General features: G+C 34.3%; 3 protein-coding genes across 6 annotated transcripts; 2 read left to right on the forward strand and 1 right to left on the reverse strand.

The window, feature by feature from the left end:
* The first annotated feature begins 447 nt into the window (after window positions 1-447).
* Window positions 448-11066, forward strand: LOC137826916 (pesticidal crystal cry8Ba protein). 4 transcript variants are annotated; one of them, XM_068633069.2, is made up of 23 exons: window positions 448-605; window positions 865-977; window positions 1296-1901; window positions 2250-2461; window positions 2568-2639; window positions 2713-2847; window positions 3774-3892; window positions 3980-4285; window positions 5242-5329; window positions 5412-5517; window positions 5609-5722; window positions 6499-6662; window positions 6781-6901; window positions 7078-7302; window positions 7385-7575; window positions 8335-8502; window positions 8627-8732; window positions 8951-9088; window positions 9360-9521; window positions 9594-9794; window positions 10101-10295; window positions 10401-10472; window positions 10652-11066. In XM_068633069.2, exons 2-23 carry the CDS (start codon window positions 930-932, stop codon window positions 10802-10804), a joined length of 3702 nt encoding a protein of 1233 aa, XP_068489170.1. In that variant the 5' UTR covers window positions 448-605; window positions 865-929; the 3' UTR covers window positions 10805-11066. The 4 variants fall into 4 exon arrangements, with proteins under 4 accessions (XP_068489170.1, XP_090150688.1, XP_068489173.1 ...); XM_068633072.2 differs by lacking the exon at window positions 448-605 and adding an exon at window positions 654-770; XM_090294561.1 differs by lacking the exon at window positions 448-605 and adding an exon at window positions 670-735.
* Window positions 11067-12893: 1827 nt separating this feature from the next.
* LOC137826917 (uncharacterized) lies at window positions 12894-16837 on the reverse strand. The gene is made up of 6 exons (XM_068633073.2): window positions 16330-16837; window positions 15480-15570; window positions 15238-15398; window positions 13782-13809; window positions 13454-13562; window positions 12894-13160 (listed from the first exon to the last, which is right to left on the reverse strand). Exons 1-6 carry the CDS (start codon window positions 16528-16530, stop codon window positions 13079-13081), a joined length of 672 nt encoding a protein of 223 aa, XP_068489174.1. The 5' UTR covers window positions 16531-16837; the 3' UTR covers window positions 12894-13078.
* Window positions 16838-20438: 3601 nt separating this feature from the next.
* LOC137825312 (uncharacterized) lies at window positions 20439-21200 on the forward strand. Its single transcript, XM_068630986.1, has one exon. The coding sequence runs from the start codon at window positions 20439-20441 to the stop codon at window positions 21198-21200; it is 762 nt and encodes a 253-aa protein (XP_068487087.1).
* Window positions 21201-21752: the final 552 nt, after the last annotated feature.

Below are 21752 nucleotides of genomic sequence, written 5' to 3' on the forward strand. Positions count from 1 at the left end.
TTTAATAAAATAAGTAATTAAACAATCTCTCTTTACTTTAAAATAATTATCAAATATATTTTTAATATTACTCGTACAAAATTATATATATATATTTTAAATTCTATTAATTTTATACTTTTTAGTACTATTTTAATAAAATTAAATATATTTTTAAATTCACATTGTTTTATTATAATAAAATATACATGCATAAAATTATACATGTTTTTACAATTTTTGAACATTTTTTGACACAATAATATTAGAGAGAAAAAGACATATTATGTTTGAAATGTTATATCGTAAAAAAAATTGACATCTTTCCTATATAAAGTTTAGATTTTTTTTTACTTTAGCAATATTTATTACTTAAGGTTTCCTACGAGATAAATAAAATGCTCCAATGAATGTTATAGATTACAGAATATTTTTTTAAAATATACCATGTTTTTTTTATAAAAAACTGTCATAATTGGGTGTTGTGGAGATCATTGAAGAATAGCTCTAGTGCAGTGCAGATGCACCAAAAGGAAGAGACAATAATTTTTGAGTTTTGTGGGTCATTTCTTCTGTTCAGTCTGAGTTTGAGTGAGAGAGAAACCAAACCAAAGGAAGCTTTTTGAGTAAGCAAACCCTTTATTTTCTCCTCAAATCTCGCACCCCCATTACGTTTATAGTTCTATTTCTACTCTCTCTATCTAAACAGATTTCAGTCTCTCAGTAACACTTTTATTTATTTTCTTTTTCCATTTGGTACCGCCTCCTCTGCACTCAAACCCTTCTAACCTGTGTGTTGTTACATCTCAGAATGCTGTAGAATCTTCTTCTTTGTTGTAGCACCCTTTGTTTTGTTTAATCAGAAGCTTCATTGTTTTGTGTTAGGCCTTTCATTTGGAAGTGCATTCTCATCAAGGGGTTTCTATTTTAGATTTGGCTGTTAGGTTAAGATGTTCACTGAAGGTCTTGACAGGAATGCACTTCGATGGGTCAGAGAGGTGATCATCACTCTTTAATCCTCCGCCCTTTTAATTTTTATTTCTTAGCTTTTCATTATCTGAGGGCATATCCAAATGTGGTTTTGTTATTTTGGATAAAGTTTTTAAAGTTTTGATTTTTTTTTTTGAAATTTTTGTGTTGGTGTTGTGGGACACCGTTAGACTACATTCTACATTGATACTGCACAATGTCTGTAAGTTTTTTTTTTTCTCGAGGGTTTAGAGAATAGAGGGAAGTTCCATTCTTCTACTGCTCCTTGAGGTAACGTCAGTGTTTGTGAAAATTCTGATTTTTGTGTTTGTTTGGTTGGTGATTAGAAGCAAGTTCCAATCTCAAACACTGCATTGAGATCGCGCAACGATCCCATCAGTGGGATGAAGAGTGGTGTTGGCAGAGGGTTTGGGCTACCACCCCCATCAAAATTCAGGAGTGGGCATCTTCCTGCTAATGCAATCCCTGTATCAACAGCTATGCCAGGTGAGACTGGAGATAGTGCTTCAAATTCTGATAACGATGACAGCATTGGATCGGAGGGAGAAGTTTATGGGGGCAGGTACTCATTGGATTCGTCACCACAAGATCGAAGAGTTCCCAATGGTGCTGCTAGGAAATTTGGAAACTTCAATCAGAGGGAATCCCGGTATGGGAGTGATTATACATACTCAGAAGTCAGTTCTTCCAGGGAAACACTGGTTGGCAGACCTGGCACTGTGAGGGATCCTTTGATGAGGGGGCCTGCTAATGTACGGCAGAGTGGCTTCACAGAGGATGATTCATCGGATTCTGCAGCTAGCTCCGAATTCTCTACCACGCAGGTAGGAGGAAGTATCAATGGAGCTCTACCAAGAAGTAGAACTTATTTGTCTGAAGGGTATGCTTCTAGCGTGCCTTCAAGGATGAATGTGAAAAGTGCTGCAGAGAAGGTATGGAATGGTGGATATGGTATAAATTATTGAAGTGCTTGGCTGTAATGTGGCCTACAGTACTCCATAATACTGATATTTTTCCTGGTATAATTGCCAATATGATTTTTTTTATGAAACATTGGATGGTGATAAAAAGCATTGTTTATAGAACAGCAGTTTTCTAATACTGTTATTTAAGGCAGATGCTGCACTACTCACTCACTGTTGTATTGGCAAAGTGCCTCTTCTTTGTCCCTCATTATTTCCTAATATATTTTCTCATCTTTGGTTTAGGGTTTAAACCCAGTCTAATAATGTATGGCTGAAATTAGTCTAACTTCTTGAATTGTGTTACGAAATTCCCAGCATAGAAGAATATCTGATGATGAGGATGATGATATTCCCAGTGCCCCCCCATTCTCTGGTTCTACTCAAGATGTCAGACAAACACATGAGGAAATCCCCACTTCCAGAGCTCATATTTCTCCAAACAAAGCTGAATCAAGAACTTTGAAATCTATGTCTGGGGATAGGATAGAAAACCATGTTGAAAGTGGGAGCCCTGACCAATTTGTTAGGTTAGCAAGACATGAATTTTTAACCTCTTCAAAAGTACATGACTTCCTAGTCAAACAATGTGAATGTGTAACTATCCAATATTATTTAATCTGTTCTTTCTTGCAGAATTGCTACTGGCTCAGAGGCTGCTACATCTTCAAATTCACACCCACCCCGCCTTCCAACATTTCATGCAAGGTATTTCACCTTTCTTATTGTGCTCAATACTTTCTCCTTGGCTGTGGCTAATTTCTATGTAAATTCATTTCAGTGCTCTTGGGCCATGGCATGGAGTGATTGCATATGATGCTTGTGTGCGTCTTTGCCTTCATGCTTGGGCAATGCAGTGCATGGAAGCTCCTATGTTTTTGGAAAATGAATGTGCCTTACTTAGGGATTCATTTGGGTAAGTTAAGGCTTTTCCTCTACTTCTCTTTTTCCCTATTCTGCCCTCCTCTTCCCTCTCCTGTCTCTAGTGTTGTTGTATTTAGTTCTGGTAAAGATACTCTTGTTGTATTCTGTTGTGTACTATCCATTAGTATAAACAAATGGTGCTAACTCTACATATTGCAGTATATAGTATCTTGTTAAGAATCTAACACAGGTATTTATTATGTCATGCTGACTCGCCAAAACATTGAAAAAAGTTATTTTGCTTCAACCATGAAATAAGTAAACATTTTGCTTGCATGATTCCATTCGGAAAAAATGCTGGTTTAGGAATAACTAGGGAGACAACAGGAGACAGTCTTTGTCTTGTCATTAAATAAAACTTTATTTTATGAACCTAGGTCAATGAAAACCACATGTGAACACCTTTTTTTTCCAAAGCTTTTTATTACTTCTCTTGGCACTTGGTCTCATTCTTTTGGAAAGTCTATAAATAAAAACCATAAATAAGCCTTTTTCTTTGCTTTGGTACGTTTCCTTTAGCTTTTAGATAAGATTAATAATTTCTATTTCTCGGCATAAAACTAGTCTTTGTTCATAATTTATGCTGAATCATTTTTCTATTCTTTGACTGACAGTGTTGTCATAGATTCATTCGTTAAACAGTGTTATTAGTGTTAGTATAAAACTGCATTCACCTTAAATCTTAAACTTTTGGGAGAGTTGGTTCTTAACATGGCACCATAGACTCTGACCAGGTGAGCGGGACTTTGATCATTGTTGCCCTCATTCCTTTAAATAAAACTAGAACTTCGGTGTAAGGAGGGTTGGTTGTAGTATTGGCTTCAAAGTTTAAATGGCTCTATCTATCTGAGGAGTTTTTTAATTTGTTGGTCCTTGACTATTACTTTGGTTCTTATTTTTTTTTTTTTGAATATGCAGATTACGGCAGATACTATTACAGTCAGAAGATGAACTAATGGTGAAGAGCAATGCAGAGCCTTCCAGTGAGGGTATTGCTCCAAAACCCAAAAAACTTATTGGCAAGATGAAGGTGCAAGGTACATTCTCATGTTATCTTTTACTAATAAAATTATTTAACTTATCATCCCAAGTGAGTCTTTGTTGAGACATTCTTCACTTTGCAGTTCGTAAAGTCAAAATGGGCTTGGACCCTCCTACTGGCTGTAGCATGTCATCGATAATGACAAACAAAATTAAAATGGACTCTGTGCGAAACCATTTCTCCAATTTGCAATCGTCACTATCTGCTGGATGGCAAGCTCTCAGAAGAATTCAATTTGTTCCACGTTTGCCTGCAAATGGTTCCTTGGCTCGACATAGCCTGGCATATGTGCAAGCTAGTACCCGCTACATGCAGCAGGTATCTGGACTCCTGAAGGTTGGCGTAACAACTCTAAGGAATAATTCATCATCATATGAAGTTGTGCAAGGTATGTAATAAAGCAACATGCATTATAATTATTTGGTATCTCTGTGCGTCATGGTGAAAATTGTCTGAAAAAAATCTCTTCTCGATATTTCTATTATGACTGAAATATCAGACTTGTTTAACTCTAGGAAGCAATTTAGTCCAATTGAGTTTTGGCTTTCTATGAAACTAACACACTTGGCTCCTGGTGTTCTTGTGGGTACTACTTTCTCCTTGGAATTGTGTAATGGTAATGTCAAGTGATTAATATTCATGGTGTCTTTGTCTGCAGGGAATTGTTTTTTGTTTTTAAATATGTTAACATTTGCAATGTTACTATATGTAATTGCCTTGATTAATATTTTATTATAGTTGTGAGGATTTTTATGAAAGTATTGCATTTATTCATTTGCGTGTAGTTAAACAAACTCATTTTCATGTGATACATTTCAATCGTTAGTAGCTTAACATTATTACAATTGGATTGTAGCTATAGAGGTTGCATAAACGTAGGAATAGGATTGAATGGAGTCAATATAAAGTTGTCCAATTTCTACTGCGGTTTGCAATGTCACACTAACACTTGTGTTACTCCCTAATCTTATAATTAGGAAACCTCCTCTCTCTCTATCTTAACTTTTTATTACCAGGAAAAAAAAAAATTTGTGCTGTAGTCTAGCTATCAGGTATATTCCCTGTCTTGGACTAACCTTCTCAGCAGTTATAAGATAGTTCTTCGGATGTTCTCCTGTTACACCTGAGTAAAAAATTATTCCATTTTATTTAAATACTATCAGTTATTTCTGAATTTATGGATCTTTGGTTGACTTCTTTTACTTCCTTACATGCTTTATTACTTTAGTCTACGTGTTTCATGATGTTGCAGTTCTAAATGTGCCTACTTGATTCTCATTTCACTATTTTGGCTCTCATTTTTTTTTTCATTTTATTTATTTTTGTACGTATGCATGTGATCAGAGACATACTCATGTTTCTTAAGGCTGAAAAGCATAGTTGAAGATGATGCAATAAAGTTGCAGCCGGGATCTAGTGAAGTCCATATGTTGTAAGTTTTTCTTGTTTGTTTTTTCGTCTTTTCAATTTTTATAATTGTTACCTCTTGAATAAATTTCTGAATACTTGTACAGTTTTCCGGACAGCCTTGGAGATGATTTGCTTGTTGAAGTTCAAGATTCCAAGGGAAAGCATTTTGGCCGTGTTCTTGTCCAAGTGGCTACTATAGCTGATGATCCAGTAATATTATATGCTGTTTATTTCTGTTGGTGTTATTGTTGCCTGTCTTGAGTGATGATCATGTGATAGAATTTATTTTCAACTGAAACAGGCTGACAAATTACGCTGGTGGCCTATTTATCGCGAACCTGACCATGAGCTTGTGGGCAAGTTACAACTTTATATAAATTATTCAACAAGTGCAGATGATAATAGTCATCTTAAGGTTAGTTACTGTGAACAATGAGTAGTTTTTTTTGGACTTAAAGCTATAACAGAGAGAGACTCAAAATCTTGTAATCTGTTCTTAAATCATAAGCGATCATGGCTATGTAAAAAAGCCAGGATTCTTGGAACTGTTGAAATAGTAAAGATAATCATACCTCCTGGTAATGCCCAGGGCTTATTGTATAGAGATTTGAAGTTACTTTCACAATCCATGATATGTCTATAACTGAAATTTTTTTTGGCTGCCAAAATACAGTACAAGTTGATTATGTATTTTTTATTTTATTTTAAACAGTACTTAAATTCATGTCAGACATATCATTTGCATGATTTTAGTCAGATGCAGATTAAAGGCCAGTTTAGTTAAAGAAAACATTTTCTGTTTTCAAATTACAAGAAGGCCGCATTGTTTGTATGCCTGCCTGCCATGATATGTAGATATTAGACATACTTTGTTTCTTGTTTTCAATGAACTGTATATGATGGTGGTCCCTGAAAATAATGAAAACAGCAGAAGTTTTTCAAACAATGTGGGGGCCTAATATTTTCAATTCACAGGAAGGTGCCCCACTCTGCCAATCCCCTTTCCTTTGTTTTTATGTACAGAAAATGAGACAAAAAAGATATAATTATTCTGACAGAAGGAAAAATAAAAATGTTGTGTGCTTTATGTTGGAGTACTTGTATGCTTAATTATGTGTTATTCTATTTTCTTGAGTATTCTAATATAATGTGCCTCACGTATTCACATTTTAATGTCACTTGTGATCCCAGTATGGTTCTGTAGCAGAGACAGTTGCCTATGACTTAGTTATGGAAGTTGCAATGAAAATTCAGGGCTTTCAGCAACGAAACCTATTGTTGCATGGTCCGTGGAAATGGCTTTTGACTGAGTTTGCATCCTATTATGGGGTATCTGAGATATATACCAAGTTGAGGTAATGTGAGGTGGATCTGCAATTCCCCTGAATTATTTGATTTCTTTAATATGTAGTTTAGTTTCACACTTTTTCTAATTATTTTAATAATGGTGTTCACAATATTCTGTTTATATAGATATCTATCTTATGTCATGGATGTGGCGACACCAACAGCAGACTGCCTCAACTTGGTGTGTAATCTACTAGCACCTGTTACCACGAAGGGGAATGGCAAGACTTCTTTGAGTCACCAGGAGGTATCATTGACATTTAGTTATTATTCTTGTAATATAACTTCAACTAATCACTTCAATGTTTTAGATGCAGTCAATATACCTGAACTGATTGTTTTGTTAGCATTTGTCTACTATCAAATTCAAGTTGATTTTTTTTTGTCTTGTCTTAACATGGTATGGTTTTTGTTCATATTCAGAACCGAATACTAGGAGAGACCAAGGATCAAATAGAACAGGTACTAACTCTTGTTTTTGAGAACTACAAATCACTTGACGAGTCTTCTTTCTCGGGCATCATAGAGGTTTTCAGACCAGCAACTGGCCATGCGGCACCTGCCTTGGAACCTGCTGTTAAACTTTACAAGCTTCTTCATGATATCTTATCTCCTGAGGCTCAAACTGCATTTTGTCATTATTTCCAGGTTAGATAAAATTGATATTTTATGGTAGCAATTGTTAATTGTATACTATTTCAATTTAATTGACAAATTGGTATCTTGCTAGGTTGCTGCAAAAAAGAGGTCCAAGAGGCACCTGAGTGAAACAGATGAATATATTGCACAAAATAATGAAAGCAGTTTGATGGACGGCATAGCTATGTCTACTGCTTACCAGAAGATGAAAACCCTATGTATAAATCTTAGAAATGAGATTTATACAGATATCCAGATTCATAATCAAAATATACTTCCTAGGTATTATTTGTTTCAAGGACTTCATTTTGTTGTATGTATTTTATTTTGCTATAACTTTTATGTAGGTTATGTGTATAATTTCTCATCTTTAATTGTGCCTATCTGCAAATATGTGATGTTGTGTTATGTGCATCTCTTCTAATCTTGAAACGCACCTGTATGTAGATAAACCTATGTTCTATTCAATTGATGGTTACACAGTGGATGTCTACTATTTCAGGGCTATCTTGATGGAAATAATGCAATTGCTATAAATTAGTATTAGCTTATAGCATGATAATATATCACTGTTGGGTACTATATAGCTGTATATTATTACTCTTTAACTCCAACAAGTTGTACAAATGTCCTCAGCGAAGCAATTGAAGGACTAATTGATTTTATTGTTTCCCATTTTTAACCATGATATTTGTTCTTCATTCTAATAAAAAAGACTAAATGCTGTACATTTTAAGTTCGAAAAAATTAAACCTAGTATTAAAGCTGATAGTAACTGGATAAGTTACAACCAAACTATCAAATGTAGCTTTAACTTCAACTGTTATCTTGAATCTATATTCACATGTGACAACACCCTTTCTTGTACAATGATTACTTTTGTTTTGAGCTTGACTCAGGCATTGAATCACCAGTTCAATCTCATTATTAGATGCATTTCAAACTTCATCTTCCATAGTTTTAAAGTAATTATTGTGTTAATTGATCAGATTACTATTGTATGTTAAAGGTTCTAATGTAGCTGGTTCAATATTTTCACAGCTTTGTGGACCTGCCAAATCTTTCTGCTTCCATATACAGCACAGAGCTTTGCAATAGATTACGGGCATTCCTCATATCTTGTCCACCATCAGGGCCATCATCGCCGGTAGCAGAACTTGTTATTGCAACGTCAGATTTTCAGAGAGACCTTGTAAGCTGGAGTATTGGGTAAGTGTTGCTATGCTTTAGTTGGAGAGAGTATGGCATGAATCCCTTCTAGTCAAATAATCCCTGGCTTTTTAGTCAAAGAATGAATCCTTCTGCACAGATCTAACTTGTTTTATTTCCTTAGTCCCATCAAAGGTGGAGTAGATGCAAAAGAGCTATTCCATTTGTATATTCTTGTTTGGATACAAGATAAACGGCTATCTTTGCTGGAGTCATGCAAATTAGACAAGGTACTTACATTTAAGATATATCATTAATATTGTCATATTTCATTTTGTGTCTTCAGGAAGATATTCCCTTTAGGTGAGCTAGGTCTCAAGGAACCTTTTGATAGTCTGCAGGACTTAATTATAAATGCTAAAATTAATTTTATCTGAACCACTGCATCTCTTCTGCAGTAAACTGTTGTGACAACAGGGTTTATAATCTAAATGTATTGCTGTTGCAGGTGAAATGGTCTGGAGTTAGAACACAACATTCTACTACTCCCTTTGTTGATGACATGTATGAGCGGCTGAAGGAGACATTGACAGACTATGAGGTCATCATTTGCCGCTGGCCAGAATACACCTTGGTTTTAGAGAATGTATGTATGCCAATTCTAGTTATTTATTTCCTGGTCCTTCATACTTCTTTCCCCCTTTTACCCATGAACTTCTGATGCTATCCATTCCCTTCATCTCTTCTATAAACCAATACCTATCTGAGATTTTTTTTTTCAATTATTGCCTATATTAAAAAAAGGCCATGTTAGAACAGGAGTTTTTATTCCTTGGCTCTAAGTGTGTTATTGTATTTGATGGCCAAAAGTTTGATGACCGAGTTTGATTGTTTTTTGAAAAAAAATTTGGCAACAGGCCGTAGCTGATATTGAGAAGGCCATTGTGGAAGCTTTAGACAAACAATATGCAGATGTATTATCTCCTCTAAAAGAAAGCATGGCTCCTAAGAAATTCGGGCTTAAATATGTCCAAAAACTTGCCAAACGAACTACATGTGCCTATGTTGTTCCTGATGAGGTGAGTTGAATTTCTGAAAAACTGTTTTTAGTGTCTTTTGATACTTTATTTAAAATTTCTCACTTTTTCCAGCTTGGAGTTCTTTTGAATTCCTTGAAGAGAATGCTCGACTTATTGCGTCCCAGGGTTGAATCCCAGTTCAAGGCATGGGGTTCTTGCTTGCCAAATGTTGGAAATACAACACCTGGTGAGCGACTTAGTGAGGTGACAGTGATGCTGAGAGCAAAGTTCAGGAACTACGCGCAAGCTATTGTGGAGAAACTAGCGGAGAATGTTAGTAGCCTTTTGAAAGAAAATTTATGGTTCTTATTAACATAATATTTGACTTGTGTAGGTAGAGCAGTACTGCAGTCACGATTTATGCACATATCAATCAATTACAAGTTTTCCAAAACTGATTTTTTTGGCTTTTATTATGGACTAAAAACTGAGCAGATATTTATAAATTGCAAACTTGATTGACTTGCCTGTGAAGTTACTTTTTTCTTCATATTACTATCAATTTCTTGTTCCTATTTCAGAATAGTGTTAACAATAATGTATTCAAGTATCCTAATAGCATCCTCTATGTCGTTTCAGACAAAGTTACAGAATACCACAAAATTAAAAAAGATTCTTCAAGAATCGAAGGAAACTGTGGTGGAGTCTGATTTAAGAAGTAGAATGCAGCCATTGAAAGATCAGTTGGCTAGTACCATAAGTCACCTTCACAGTGTCTTTGAGACTCATGTGTTCATTGCCATCTGTAGAGGTTATTGGGATCGTATGGGACAGGTCAGTTCACTTTCATCTGGATTCTGTTGCCTTGCCTTTGAGCATCTTTTCGATTTCAGACAAATATTAATTGCATCATATTTCGTTATATTTCTTATTTAACAGGAAATTTTAAGTTTCTTGGAGAACAGAAAAGAGAATAGATCGTGGTACAAAGGCTCAAGGGTCGCTGTTTCTGTGAGTAGCTACTTAACAGCTTAACAGTTTGTTTCTGTTGCATAGTTTTAAAGTTCTGGAAGAACATTGCTCGAGATTGATTGATTTATAGTGAAAGTGCCAGAAAGGCATCCCTTTCTTGTTTCTATATGCTGCTGTACTTTGGGTTATGATTTGTGACTTGAACTAATATTGTGCAGATTCTGGATGATACGTTTGCTTCACACATACAGCAGCTTCTAGGAAATGCATTGCATGAGAAAGACCTGGAGCCACCTAGATCCATCATGGAAGTTCGTTCCATGCTTTGCAAGGATGCTCCCACTCACAAGGACAACACATTTTACTATTAGGCCAATTCTACATGTAAATATGAAGAGAGGAATACACGGGGCTAAAAAGAAAATGGGTCACCAGTTTTGTAGTAGGAGCAAGCAACTCAACTGCTCCCAGAAAGATCAGCGTGCTTTTCAATGAGGAATAGTGATTTTTTCAATACATGGTATATATACAGTAAATTACTCATTGTAATACTTGGTAGTAGTAGTAGTAGTAGGAATAATATATAAATTTATTAGTTTTTTACATTCTATCAATCAAACCTTGGTCTCTTAATTGACTTGCATTGTTTAACATCCCTATTATTCTGTTTAATAACTAAATATATTCACTAACAGAATAAAAATTCTTAACACTGTTGGTTAGTTAATTATGATAAATGTGTTGATTTTTATAATATTTTTTAGAACATATTATGGACAATTTCTGATTGATCAGCAGAATTTTACACATTAACAGTGATATGCCTTTTATATTCTATCTGAATCATTGTTTTGGTTTCGAAATACCTGGCACTACAAAGGTGACTTCTGATCACTAGGAGGTTTAATAGTATCGGGCTCATCCAAATGAGCCATTCTAGTACCAGATTATCACCTTTGGTAATTTCACGCTTTTTTTAAGTAATCACATGGTTTAGTTCTGATAACTGTAATTCCAAGGAATGATGTCGAAGTAATCTTTTCAAGGAACATGTTACTCGGACAGGAACTTTTGACAAATTTGATGTCACCTTTTGATTGTACTTGCTGCCATGTTATTCTTACAAAAAGAACTGTAAATCTAGGGGGTTTGCTTTGATATCTTAATTTTTGTTTTGGTAATTTCATCTCTTAAATTTGATTCAAGGCCTGTATTTACGTATTCTCTCTACGGAACTGCCTCGGGTCTGCATTAATTTTTATAATTTTTTATGATATTTTCATACTTTAAAAATGATTTTTGAGTCTAGTTTATCCACCATATCAATTTCAACATGGAACTCGTATCATCTTTCATATTTTCCAAAATTACTCTGTTTTAAATTTGAAAATCTGAAATTCACAAATCAAAATTTTGTTCTAGAAAAAAAAATTAAAATACAAAAAGCACATTCCGAAAGAGAAAATCCAAAACACAATTTAAAAATGCATTTTGAAAAGAGAATTTCAAAATTAAAAAATGTGTTTCAGAAATACAAAATTAAAAATCCAGAACACAAAATCCGAAAATGTATTTATGAAATTAAGAAATGTATTTTAGAAATTCAAATCTAGAAATATATTTTAGAGAAGAGATTTTGGAAGCATTTGTTTTATCCACATTTACTTTTCATTTAAGACTATTTTCAGAACATTTTTGTACTGACAGATTGACTGTAGTTGAAATTGATATGGTTGTGGGGAGAATTTGCCTTTTAATGATGGTTGGTGAGTAGAGATGAAAGTCAGAGCTAGTTTTGTCTGGTTCATTTTACCAAAAAAGTTAGGTTCAAACTTTTTATGGAAGTTAAATAGATCAGGTCATAGGTAATAGGTATTTAATTTCTCCATCATCAACGTAATTTTGATTCTTGTTTCTGGATATGGTATCCACGTGGGACTTTTATTCCATTACCAAATAAACCAAACTCACTCCGATCATGTAAGATAGCTTCATTTACCTAATGTTTTCCCTCTTTCTTTTCTCCCATCCACCCACAGTGTTAGTAATAGTTCAGTAGTGGAACAACTACGATGTGCTTACAAGATGTCAACTAAAATTCGGACAAAACGACATATTCCTTGAAATTTCAGAAAAACAATTTAGCACATTCACGACCTTTTATTCCTGCTACAAGTTGTTGATTGCCAACAAGATATCTGACTACATCAAATTTTGCTATTACATGGTTAATGTTGATATTATTTCCAAGCATACTTTCACTGAAACACCTTCTAATATAAATTTACTCTCACTCACTTGTCTAGTTATCTTACACGATCTCATTTGATCTTTATCCCCATTATCAAACATCTATCTTAAAAAAGAAACTTACTTTAATCAAACTTAATTTGAATTATGGCCGGGTTCTTAGGTACAGCTGGAGAAAGCAAGGATATGTTTCATGTTTCAGGCACAAACTGTGAATAAGAATTTGAATAACACTCGGAACATTTGAATAATGATATTTACATGATCAAAATACATTAAGATCAATTGAACTTCGGTGCACAGGGAGTGTAGAAAACCAATCTTAATTCAGCACAAGCAAATACACAACAGTCAATTTACTACAGTTCAACTTTTCTCCAAACTGCATCGGCTGATCAGAGTAGCTTTGATATAACTTGGCAAGAAGTCCAGAATGCTTTAGTTGCAACCCTTGCAATAATAGGATTTTGATATATCCTTTCATGAGAAAAAAAATGGAAGTAATCAATACAAATGAAACAATGACCTGAAAAGAGGGTAAAAGAATCACACTAATTTTTTCTGCACTTTGCTAAATAAAAAAACAAATTGACAACAGTTTAGACTCAGAATCAGTGTCCAACAAAAGTTATACTAACAGGAAGTAGCCAACTGCATAGATAAGCATCATGATCATGCAATTTCAAAGGTCTAGCATCAGCTAGGTTGAACATTAATCAATTCCTTAATATTTACAGAGAAGAGCAGGGATGTTTGGTAAAGCCACTTACCCAATGGCTGTAGCTCCCCATGATGCAACATTATAAACAACTTTGCTCCCATCCCATGCCTTTCGAAGCTTTCCCTTTTTCTTTTTCACAGAAAATGTCTTGCTCAGAGCTATAAAAACACGCCAAAAAAGTCATAAATGATAAATTCCTTCCCATTCTTTTATCTAGGTAATACTTGTCTAAAGTAGAGTACAAAACTTTATCTAGAATGAGTACGGTAGCCAAGGAGATGCTTCTACTTTCTTCCCCATTTCCCACTCAAACGTATGGAGTTGTGGACAAAACAATAAATAAGACCATATATTATGGAGGAAGCAACCAAACTCACCATCCTGGAGTTGATTTGGGGTCAAATCCTGCAAAAAAGCAAAACACAATCAGAGATCATATAATTAAGTATAAACTATTGCAGTGCTCAAATTGCAATTCAAATTATGAATAAGCGAACTAATTTTTTATCTGTAAATCACAAATCCTACCAAATTGTAAAATACGGGGACAGAAAGAAATAGGTTGAAATATAGTGCTCGATGTAATAAATTTGAATGAAAAAATGACCATAGATCTCAAGAAATGAAATTCTAAGCCACAACAGATTGCGTGAAGGCTAAATATCTATAGACTAGGAATAGAGCAATAGAATAGCCAAATACAGTGCATAGTGTGAGTAGAAGTGTAAAGCTCGTGCTTCAGAAGAATGAAAATAAAACATTTAAATAATGAAATAGGGCACATTTAATAAGCCAAATTGTGAAAGAAAAGTAAAAATTAACGAGTTTCCAACTTTTATGTGATTTGAATCTGGAATTGTAAAATTTAATAACTGTTGATAGAACAGATACATTATCTTGCAACATACTCTAACTTTCAAATGTATTCTTTATTATTAATTCAAATTTGTCAGAATGACAAAATTATAAGTCCCACTATTATTGAGCCTCTCCACATAATTTTGTAGTTTCCAATAAATTTTAAATCATAATAACAAGTGTTAGGAGGAGTGTGTTGTTAACACTCCTCTAAATATAATGTATATGCTGTTATCAATTGTAATATGACATTCTTAAAACCGCTTCAGTGGTAGAGAAATGAAAGAAAGAAACAACTATTCAATAGGGATGACTTCGACTAAAGAAGCATGAATAGATCTTTTTAAGCTTAAACTAGAAAGGAAAGCACCTACAAAGAATTAAGCAATGCAAGAGGCATATATTTTACATAATTGGGTTGCAAGAATATCCACATCCACTAAAAATAACAGAAATTGCAATATTAGAGCCAGAGACAAAAGGAAAACAATTTATTTGGAAGTAGTTGTTAACTCAATACTCATTTTGCACACTATTTTCTGATACCCAAACTTTGCCAGATACAAATTGGACATCTTCCTATAGAAAAATAATCATTAGAAACTTTAAACTTCACTATAAACCGTGGAAAGAAAAACATTTCAAAGCACCAAATACTAATGTTCACTTAAACCGCATTGTAGTAAACATACAAGACAACTTCACAAATGGTTGAGGAAAAATCCCCACAACCTTTCAGGAAGCATACAAGCCCTTTTCCATTTGTGGAATTTGCATCCTAACCGAGAAGCATATGCAGTGTCCGTTATATAGGCATATCAGAACTCAGAAGGTGCTTTTAAGTCAACAGATTTAGACTTTCACGTTTTTCAGATTATAGCAGAAGAGTAACACAATTGAGAGTAACATATACTTAGGCCATAAATTCATGGGTAATGTAGAGCGTCTGAAATAACAAATACAAGGATAACAAACCTTGGTTTGCTTGAGGGACAACAAATATGCAGCCATGAAGCACGCAATTCCTTCCACTATATCTTCTTGTTTAACAAGGACATAATCTTCTTGGTCTAAGTTAGCGTCTTCACCTTCCCAAAGATCATTTTCGCTTACAAAATCCCAAGAATTACCTTCTTCTGCCACAGACCAAGCATTTTTCATTAGCATTCTAAAAGTAAAGACCCAAACAAAAAGAGAACATTTGCACGAGTTGGTACCAGCTGCATTGAGAGAAACTGATGCCTGTGCATACTCCAACTTTTCAAGGAAGTCAGGGCATTCTACTCTAGATTTGATTAGGTCACACAACTGCATGGAGCACACAACATGCCATGCTATTAAGGAATATCCCAAATAAAAAATTAACATCCTTCTTAACAAATCATCAAGCATGCACAATACACATCGCATCAACAACAATTTACAACACAGCACTAACAATGACTACATCTAGAAGATCGAAAGGCTAGTGTCAAAACACACACAAAAAGACCTTTATTATAAATGGTTGTTTGGATTAGCACAAAAAATAGGACAATTGTATATTTGGGAAACAGTTGAAACCAACTTAACCCCACATTAGCTTCAATCCAACACTTATCTTACTAATCCGTTTAGCGCTTTGGAAAGTACCAGCGAACATTTTTTTTGCCTTTAAGACGGTAATCAAAATACGCCATTAGACTGTCGTTTTACTGTTCTTCAACAAGAAATTGAATTTCACCTATTAACCAATGTCGACCTTCAATGCAAACTTTTATTACGCTGATTATTAGGGTCAATCTTCAATTTCCATAAGAAAATGGCATAAACGGTATCTAAAAAGTGCATTTAAGTTTTGTAAAAATAAAGAAGCTTTCTCACTTCAAAAATTGAAAGTAATCGTTTATCAAAGAAACCCTCATTTTTCCTCTAACACAAGACTGAGAAGCCTTTTGTTTATTCATCACATAAGTCATACATAAAAAGGCAAGTTTTCTCCACTCGAAACGCGCAACAAAACGGTTACCCTAACGGATAGAAATTTCAAGTAATTAAGTTGGAAGGGAGAAAAAAGAGAGTAATTGCCTGATCAGTTTCTGGATCGGGGGGCGTGGAAGGATGCGATTCGTCAGAGTCTTCTTCTTCTTCCTCTTCTTGTTCTTGGTGTTGTCCATCGGAAGCATTGACGAGTTCAAGGGCTCTCTGACACTGTTCCAGCATGGCCTCAAGGGTTTTCCGCTTCACCCGAACCGGGTTCGGGTTCAGATCGAAGACCCCAACCTCCATTCCGGTTCGGAGAGGGGAACGGGTTGGTGTTTGAGCGTTGACGGTGAGGAGAGGAGAGAGAAGATAGTTATTGGTGGCGGCGTGGAAGACACGTGCCTTTTTTTCTTTTCTTAATTTTAGTAATTTTGAATTTCAATGTTAATTTTGAGGACGAGGTTGTCGGTTGTGTTTTCGAGGAGAGAAAAGAAGAAGAACAGAAAGCAGAGCAGCCATCTGGATTGTGCTGGTCCCAATGCAATTCCTAGGGTTTCTTTCTTTTTTCCTCTTTTTTTTTCTCATGAAATTCATACTTTTATTATTTTAGAAGTATAATTAAAAAAATAACTAATCTATTTAGCAGAATTATGTACAAAATATTTTACTAAATAAATTGAGATTACATATTAAATATTATTTATTCTTGTAGGAAAATCAAGTGTTTCAAAATATATTTTTGGAAATGATAACCTTCTTGTTAAAATATGGAACGTGAGAATATGAGCTATAACACCAAATGAAAATCATGAAAATTATATGACATTCAAGTAAAAAAATATATGAATGATTTAAAGATTTAAAAAATAAGTATATGAATCATATTATATTTACAAATAAATTTTAACTTTAACTTAATCTTACAAAATTTGTTTATAAGATGAGAATTACATTCACTTATATATTGTAAAATATTTTTATATCTAATCAATGTCACATCTTCAACATACATCCTCATGTTGAGATTTTCCAACTCGTACGGCGAACTATATATTTATGGGTGGATCGATAATGATATGATATTGAGTGATCTGATAAGTTCAACAAATTCTCACCAAGATAACTTCTAGATGACTCTAATACCATATTAAAAAGTGGACTTTAAGCCTAACTCAACCTTACAAAATCGTCGAAAAATCATTGTCATTCCAGGGGTTTGTAAAAACCGTCGGTAATCCATTAGCTAGATCTTCTAGGAGAAAATCAAATTGCGGGCAACTCACTTAATGGAGGTTAAAACTGCCGAAAATACCAAAAATAACCCCCATTAATTTTATTTTATTTTGTAGTCTAATAACATAATTACAAACAACTTATTTAGGCTGATTGAAGTACATTATTTAGTACTAGCCAAAAGTCTTTAGAGATATTCTAGGTGTAAAGAAGATCTAGATATTCAAGACATGAAGTGAAGCTAGAGATGTTTAGCTAAGTTTTAGATGTTCAAGGCATGAACGATCAAGCTAAAGGTGCTTGAGGCATGAAGCCAAGATAAAGATGATCAAGGTGTGGAATCGACGAAGAGATGATCAAGGTGTGAAGTCGAGGTAGAGATGTCCAAGGTTTGAAACCATGCTAAGCATACTCAATGATTAACAAAAGAATGTAAAACGTTTAGTAATAGACAAATTAACAAGTTTTTAATCACAAGTTGATCTTGAAAAAGTAGTGTACCAATCCTTCATTTTTAAGTAAAGAAAATACAAATACGAGACAAGATAGATTTTATAATATACTAAAATGAATTAGTTTAACTATTTTCCAAATTCAAGTTATGATTGAGTTTGTAAATGTGAAGTTAAGTAGTAGTATTTTATTATGTGTATGAACATAAGTAGTTATATTTTTCCATTTGTAGGTATTTTATATGACAAATATTGATGAACATCAACATATGAAATAATATAAATATCTTGCATACATAAAGTTCAATAAAGAAGATATTCATGACTTATGTAATTATTTTGTTTACCAACTTTTATCTAGTTTTCCTTCCTTCTAAAGTCATTTGAGTGTGGTTTCACTCAAATAAGGTGAGAAAATAAAATGCATTCTAAGTTCAATCATAGAGAAGTGATTGTGCCCACTAAGGTGTGGGAGACGTGCATGTATAGAAGTCAATTTTGGTCCCATTGGTGCGTGAGAAACCCATTAGTAAAGAAAAATGTATCAAAGGTTTGAACACAAAAAATTGATTGTATCCACATTGTGTGGGAGGGGCACCATTATAAACAATAGTAAAAGAGATTCGACCACAAGGGTAAGGTTGTGCTCACATAGACGTGGGAGAAACGTTCATTTAGAAAATTGTACCAAAGATCTTACTACAAGGGTGTGACTATGTCCACATGATTGTGTGAGGCTTGCTTAAGAAGAAAATTGTACTAGAAATTTGATCACAAAAATGTGAGTCTATCCACATTGATACTGAAGATGGGCTATTAAAGGATACGGATACCAGAGTTACAGAAGGATCCTAATATTAATTGGGAGTCTTTTCTAATTATCAGTTGTTTCTCTTTATAGAAAAGAATAATTGGGTGTCTTTTCTAATTATCAGTTATTTCTCTTTATAGAGGGGAATAACCTTTATTTTATCTTTGTGTGTTATGATTCTAGTATTTAATTATTGATTCTTTCCTTCTTTAGTTAAACCCTAGAATGAGTGTACTACTTGTATATATTCAGACCATTTGTTTTGATTTGAATAATAAGAAAGAAGAGATATTCATTCTCATATCTTTTGTCTTCAGTTTACTCTTTTGTTAATCTCTGTTCTATTTTGTAATATGGTATCAGAGCTCTGATCATCAGAGCTCTGCTTGCTACATTTATTCAGAGCTGTAATGATGGCATTTTCATGTGTTCTTCTTGAATCAAAGTAGAAAATAAGGTGCGGAAGCAATGGGTGAGATGATCAAGACCCTCTTAGGAGTTGTGTTGGCCTTGTAGGTGCATGATGAGTATGGTGTTTGAGTGGTTCGGCCAGCTCAAGGGAGAAGGTGAAAGGATTGAAGTTTAGAGCCTAGATTTCTAGGAGAAGTAAAGCTTGTGCACAAAAATGGCAGCATAACCTTACTCAATTAAACTTGAAAAATACAATGAGATAGCCTTCCTATTTATAGGCTATCTTGGACGTAAATGTTAAGCTGAATTCTAAGGAAAAGAAAACCAAAATTAAATCTAAATTCTAAGCCATGTGCCATGTGCAATGACCGGCCACACAACCCTAGATTCTAGAATGTTTCCATCCAAAAGTGCTTTCTACACTATCCTATCTACTAAGTACCCCTAATGGGCCTTTATGCAACAAAGCCTTCTCTTCACAAAACCGTAGCTTGGCCCATGTATATGTGAAGCTAGACGGTCTAGGACTCTTCATAGATGCTCCTTATGTAGCCGCTCCACTTCATGGTCTAGACGCTCCTCATTATGGCTAGACGCTTCCATCATGGCTAGACGGTCTTAGTCTTGGAAGCTTGGCTTTCATAGTGTGGTGAGCTTGGGCCTTCCTCCATCACTATGTCCACATGATTGTGTGAGGCTTGCTTAGGAAGAAAATTGTACTAGAAATTTGATCACAAAAATGTGAGTCTATCCACATTGATACTGAAGATGGGCTATTAAAGGATACGGATACCAGAGTTACAGAAGGATCCTAATATTAATTGGGAGTCTTTTCTAATTATCAGTTGTTTCTCTTTATAGAAAAGAATAATTGGGTGTCTTTTCTAATTATCAGTTATTTCTCTTTATAGAGGGGAATAACCTTTATTTTATCTTTGTGTGTTATGATTCTAGTATTTAATTATTGATTCTTTCCTTCTTTAGTTAAACCCTAGAATGAGTGTACTACTTGTATATATTCAGACCATTTGTTTTGATTTGAATAATAAGAAAGAAGAGATATTCATTCTCATATCTTTTGTCTTCAGTTTACTCTTTTGTTAATCTCTGTTCTATTTTGTAATATGGTATCAGAGCTCTGATCATCAGAGCTCTGCTTGCTACATTTATTCATGGGTGAAGTTGATGATCCCTCACAAGATTTTAGTTCACCTTACCATGTTAGTTCATCAGATAATCCTTCCTTTCTTATTGTCCCTATTATTTTTGAGGGACCAAATTATCATCATTGATCTCGTTCGTTTCAAATGAGCCTAATTTCAAAGAACAAAATAGGTTTCATTGATGGAACTATAGAAGCTCCCAACAGTACCAAATCATTGTTTCCAACATGGCAGAGAGCCAATATGTTGGTTGTTTCGTGGATTCTCAAGGTTGTTTCTCAATCCATCGCGCAGAGCATCATCTGTATGGACAATGCCTTTGACATATGGAATGATTTAAAGGAAAGGTTCTCACAAGGAGATATGATTCGTATTGCTGATATCCAGGAGATGATTTCTTCTTTTAAACAAGGTGAGTTGACTGTTACAAACTATTTCACTCAATTAAAAATTATTTGGGATGAACTTGATCTTTTCTGCCCGCTATCCGCTTCTTCATGTGCCTCTAAATGCAATACTCTTGTGAATGTTTCTAAATATAAAACACAAGACCAGATTATCAAATTTCTAAGGGGGCTAAATGATAATTATTCGACTGTGAGAACTCAAATTCTATTGATGGACCCTTTGCCATCCTTGAATAAAGTTTGCTCTCTTGTTACACAACAAGAGAGACAAATATTTGGTGATCAATCCAAGGCAATGATTGCTACTAGCAAAGGAGGTTATAAAAACAATGCTACAACCTATGACAGAGGTGCTGGATACGGAAGAGGAAGCAATGGAAGAGAATATACTTCCAAAATTTGTAGTCATTGTGGAAGGACAGGGCATACCATTGATACATGCTATAAAAAGCATGGCTTTCCACCTCATTTCAAGTTTAAAAATCAGAATCATGATTAGAGTCATACTACTAATGCAGTTTTTCAAAATACAAATTTCAATAATAATGAGCAGAATCATGAAGGTTCAATGTCAGAAGTGGAGTCTCAACAAATTGGTTTTACTCCTGAGCAGTATCAAACATTGTTAGCTCTTTTACAACAGACCAAATCCAGTGGCAATGCTTCTAATCAAGTCTCTATTATTCCCTCCAATCCCTCCAATCAAACAGGTAATAATTTTATTTCTTCTTTTAGTTCTTGGATTATTGATAGTGGTGCTACTAATCACATTTGTTCATCCTTAACTTATTTCACTTCATATCATCAAATTGATCCTATTTATGTCAAATTACCAAATGGAAATCAAGTCATTGCCAATTATTCTGGAAGTGTTTTTCTCAATCAAAATCATGTCATAGACAATGTTTTGTACATTCCTTGCTTCAATTTTAATCTTCTTTCCGTAGCAAAATTAATTGATAAACTATCTTGTGTTCTTACCTTTGACTCTAATGGTTGTCACATTCAGGACAAGATAACTATGAAGATGATTGGAATCACTAAGACGCAA

Source organism: Phaseolus vulgaris, chromosome 8 (assembly GCF_051622355.1).
Source record: "Phaseolus vulgaris cultivar YP4 chromosome 8, ASM5162235v1, whole genome shotgun sequence".
Classification (NCBI taxonomy): Eukaryota; Viridiplantae; Streptophyta; class Magnoliopsida; order Fabales; family Fabaceae; genus Phaseolus; species Phaseolus vulgaris.

Bases quoted from the DNA above. Each gene is read 5' to 3' on its own strand.
- LOC137826916 (XM_068633069.2), top strand. From the start codon at position 930: ATGTTCACTGAAGGTCTTGACAGGAATGCACTTCGATGGGTCAGAGAG. The intron at 5,518-5,608 runs GTAATATTATAT...CAACTGAAACAG, and splicing joins CTACTATAGCTGATGATCCA to GCTGACAAATTACGCTGGTG. The intron at 8,733-8,950 runs GTACTTACATTT...TTGCTGTTGCAG, and splicing joins AGTCATGCAAATTAGACAAG to GTGAAATGGTCTGGAGTTAG.
- LOC137825312 (XM_068630986.1), top strand. From the start codon at position 20,439: ATGAGCCTAATTTCAAAGAACAAAATAGGTTTCATTGATGGAACTATA.
- LOC137826917 (XM_068633073.2), bottom strand. From the start codon at position 16,530: ATGGAGGTTGGGGTCTTCGATCTGAACCCGAACCCGGTTCGGGTGAAG. The intron at 15,399-15,479 runs GTACCAACTCGT...GGTCTGTGGCAG, and splicing joins AGTTTCTCTCAATGCAGCTG to AAGAAGGTAATTCTTGGGAT. The intron at 13,563-13,781 runs GTGAGTTTGGTT...GTGTTTTTATAG, and splicing joins CCCAAATCAACTCCAGGATG to CTCTGAGCAAGACATTTTCT.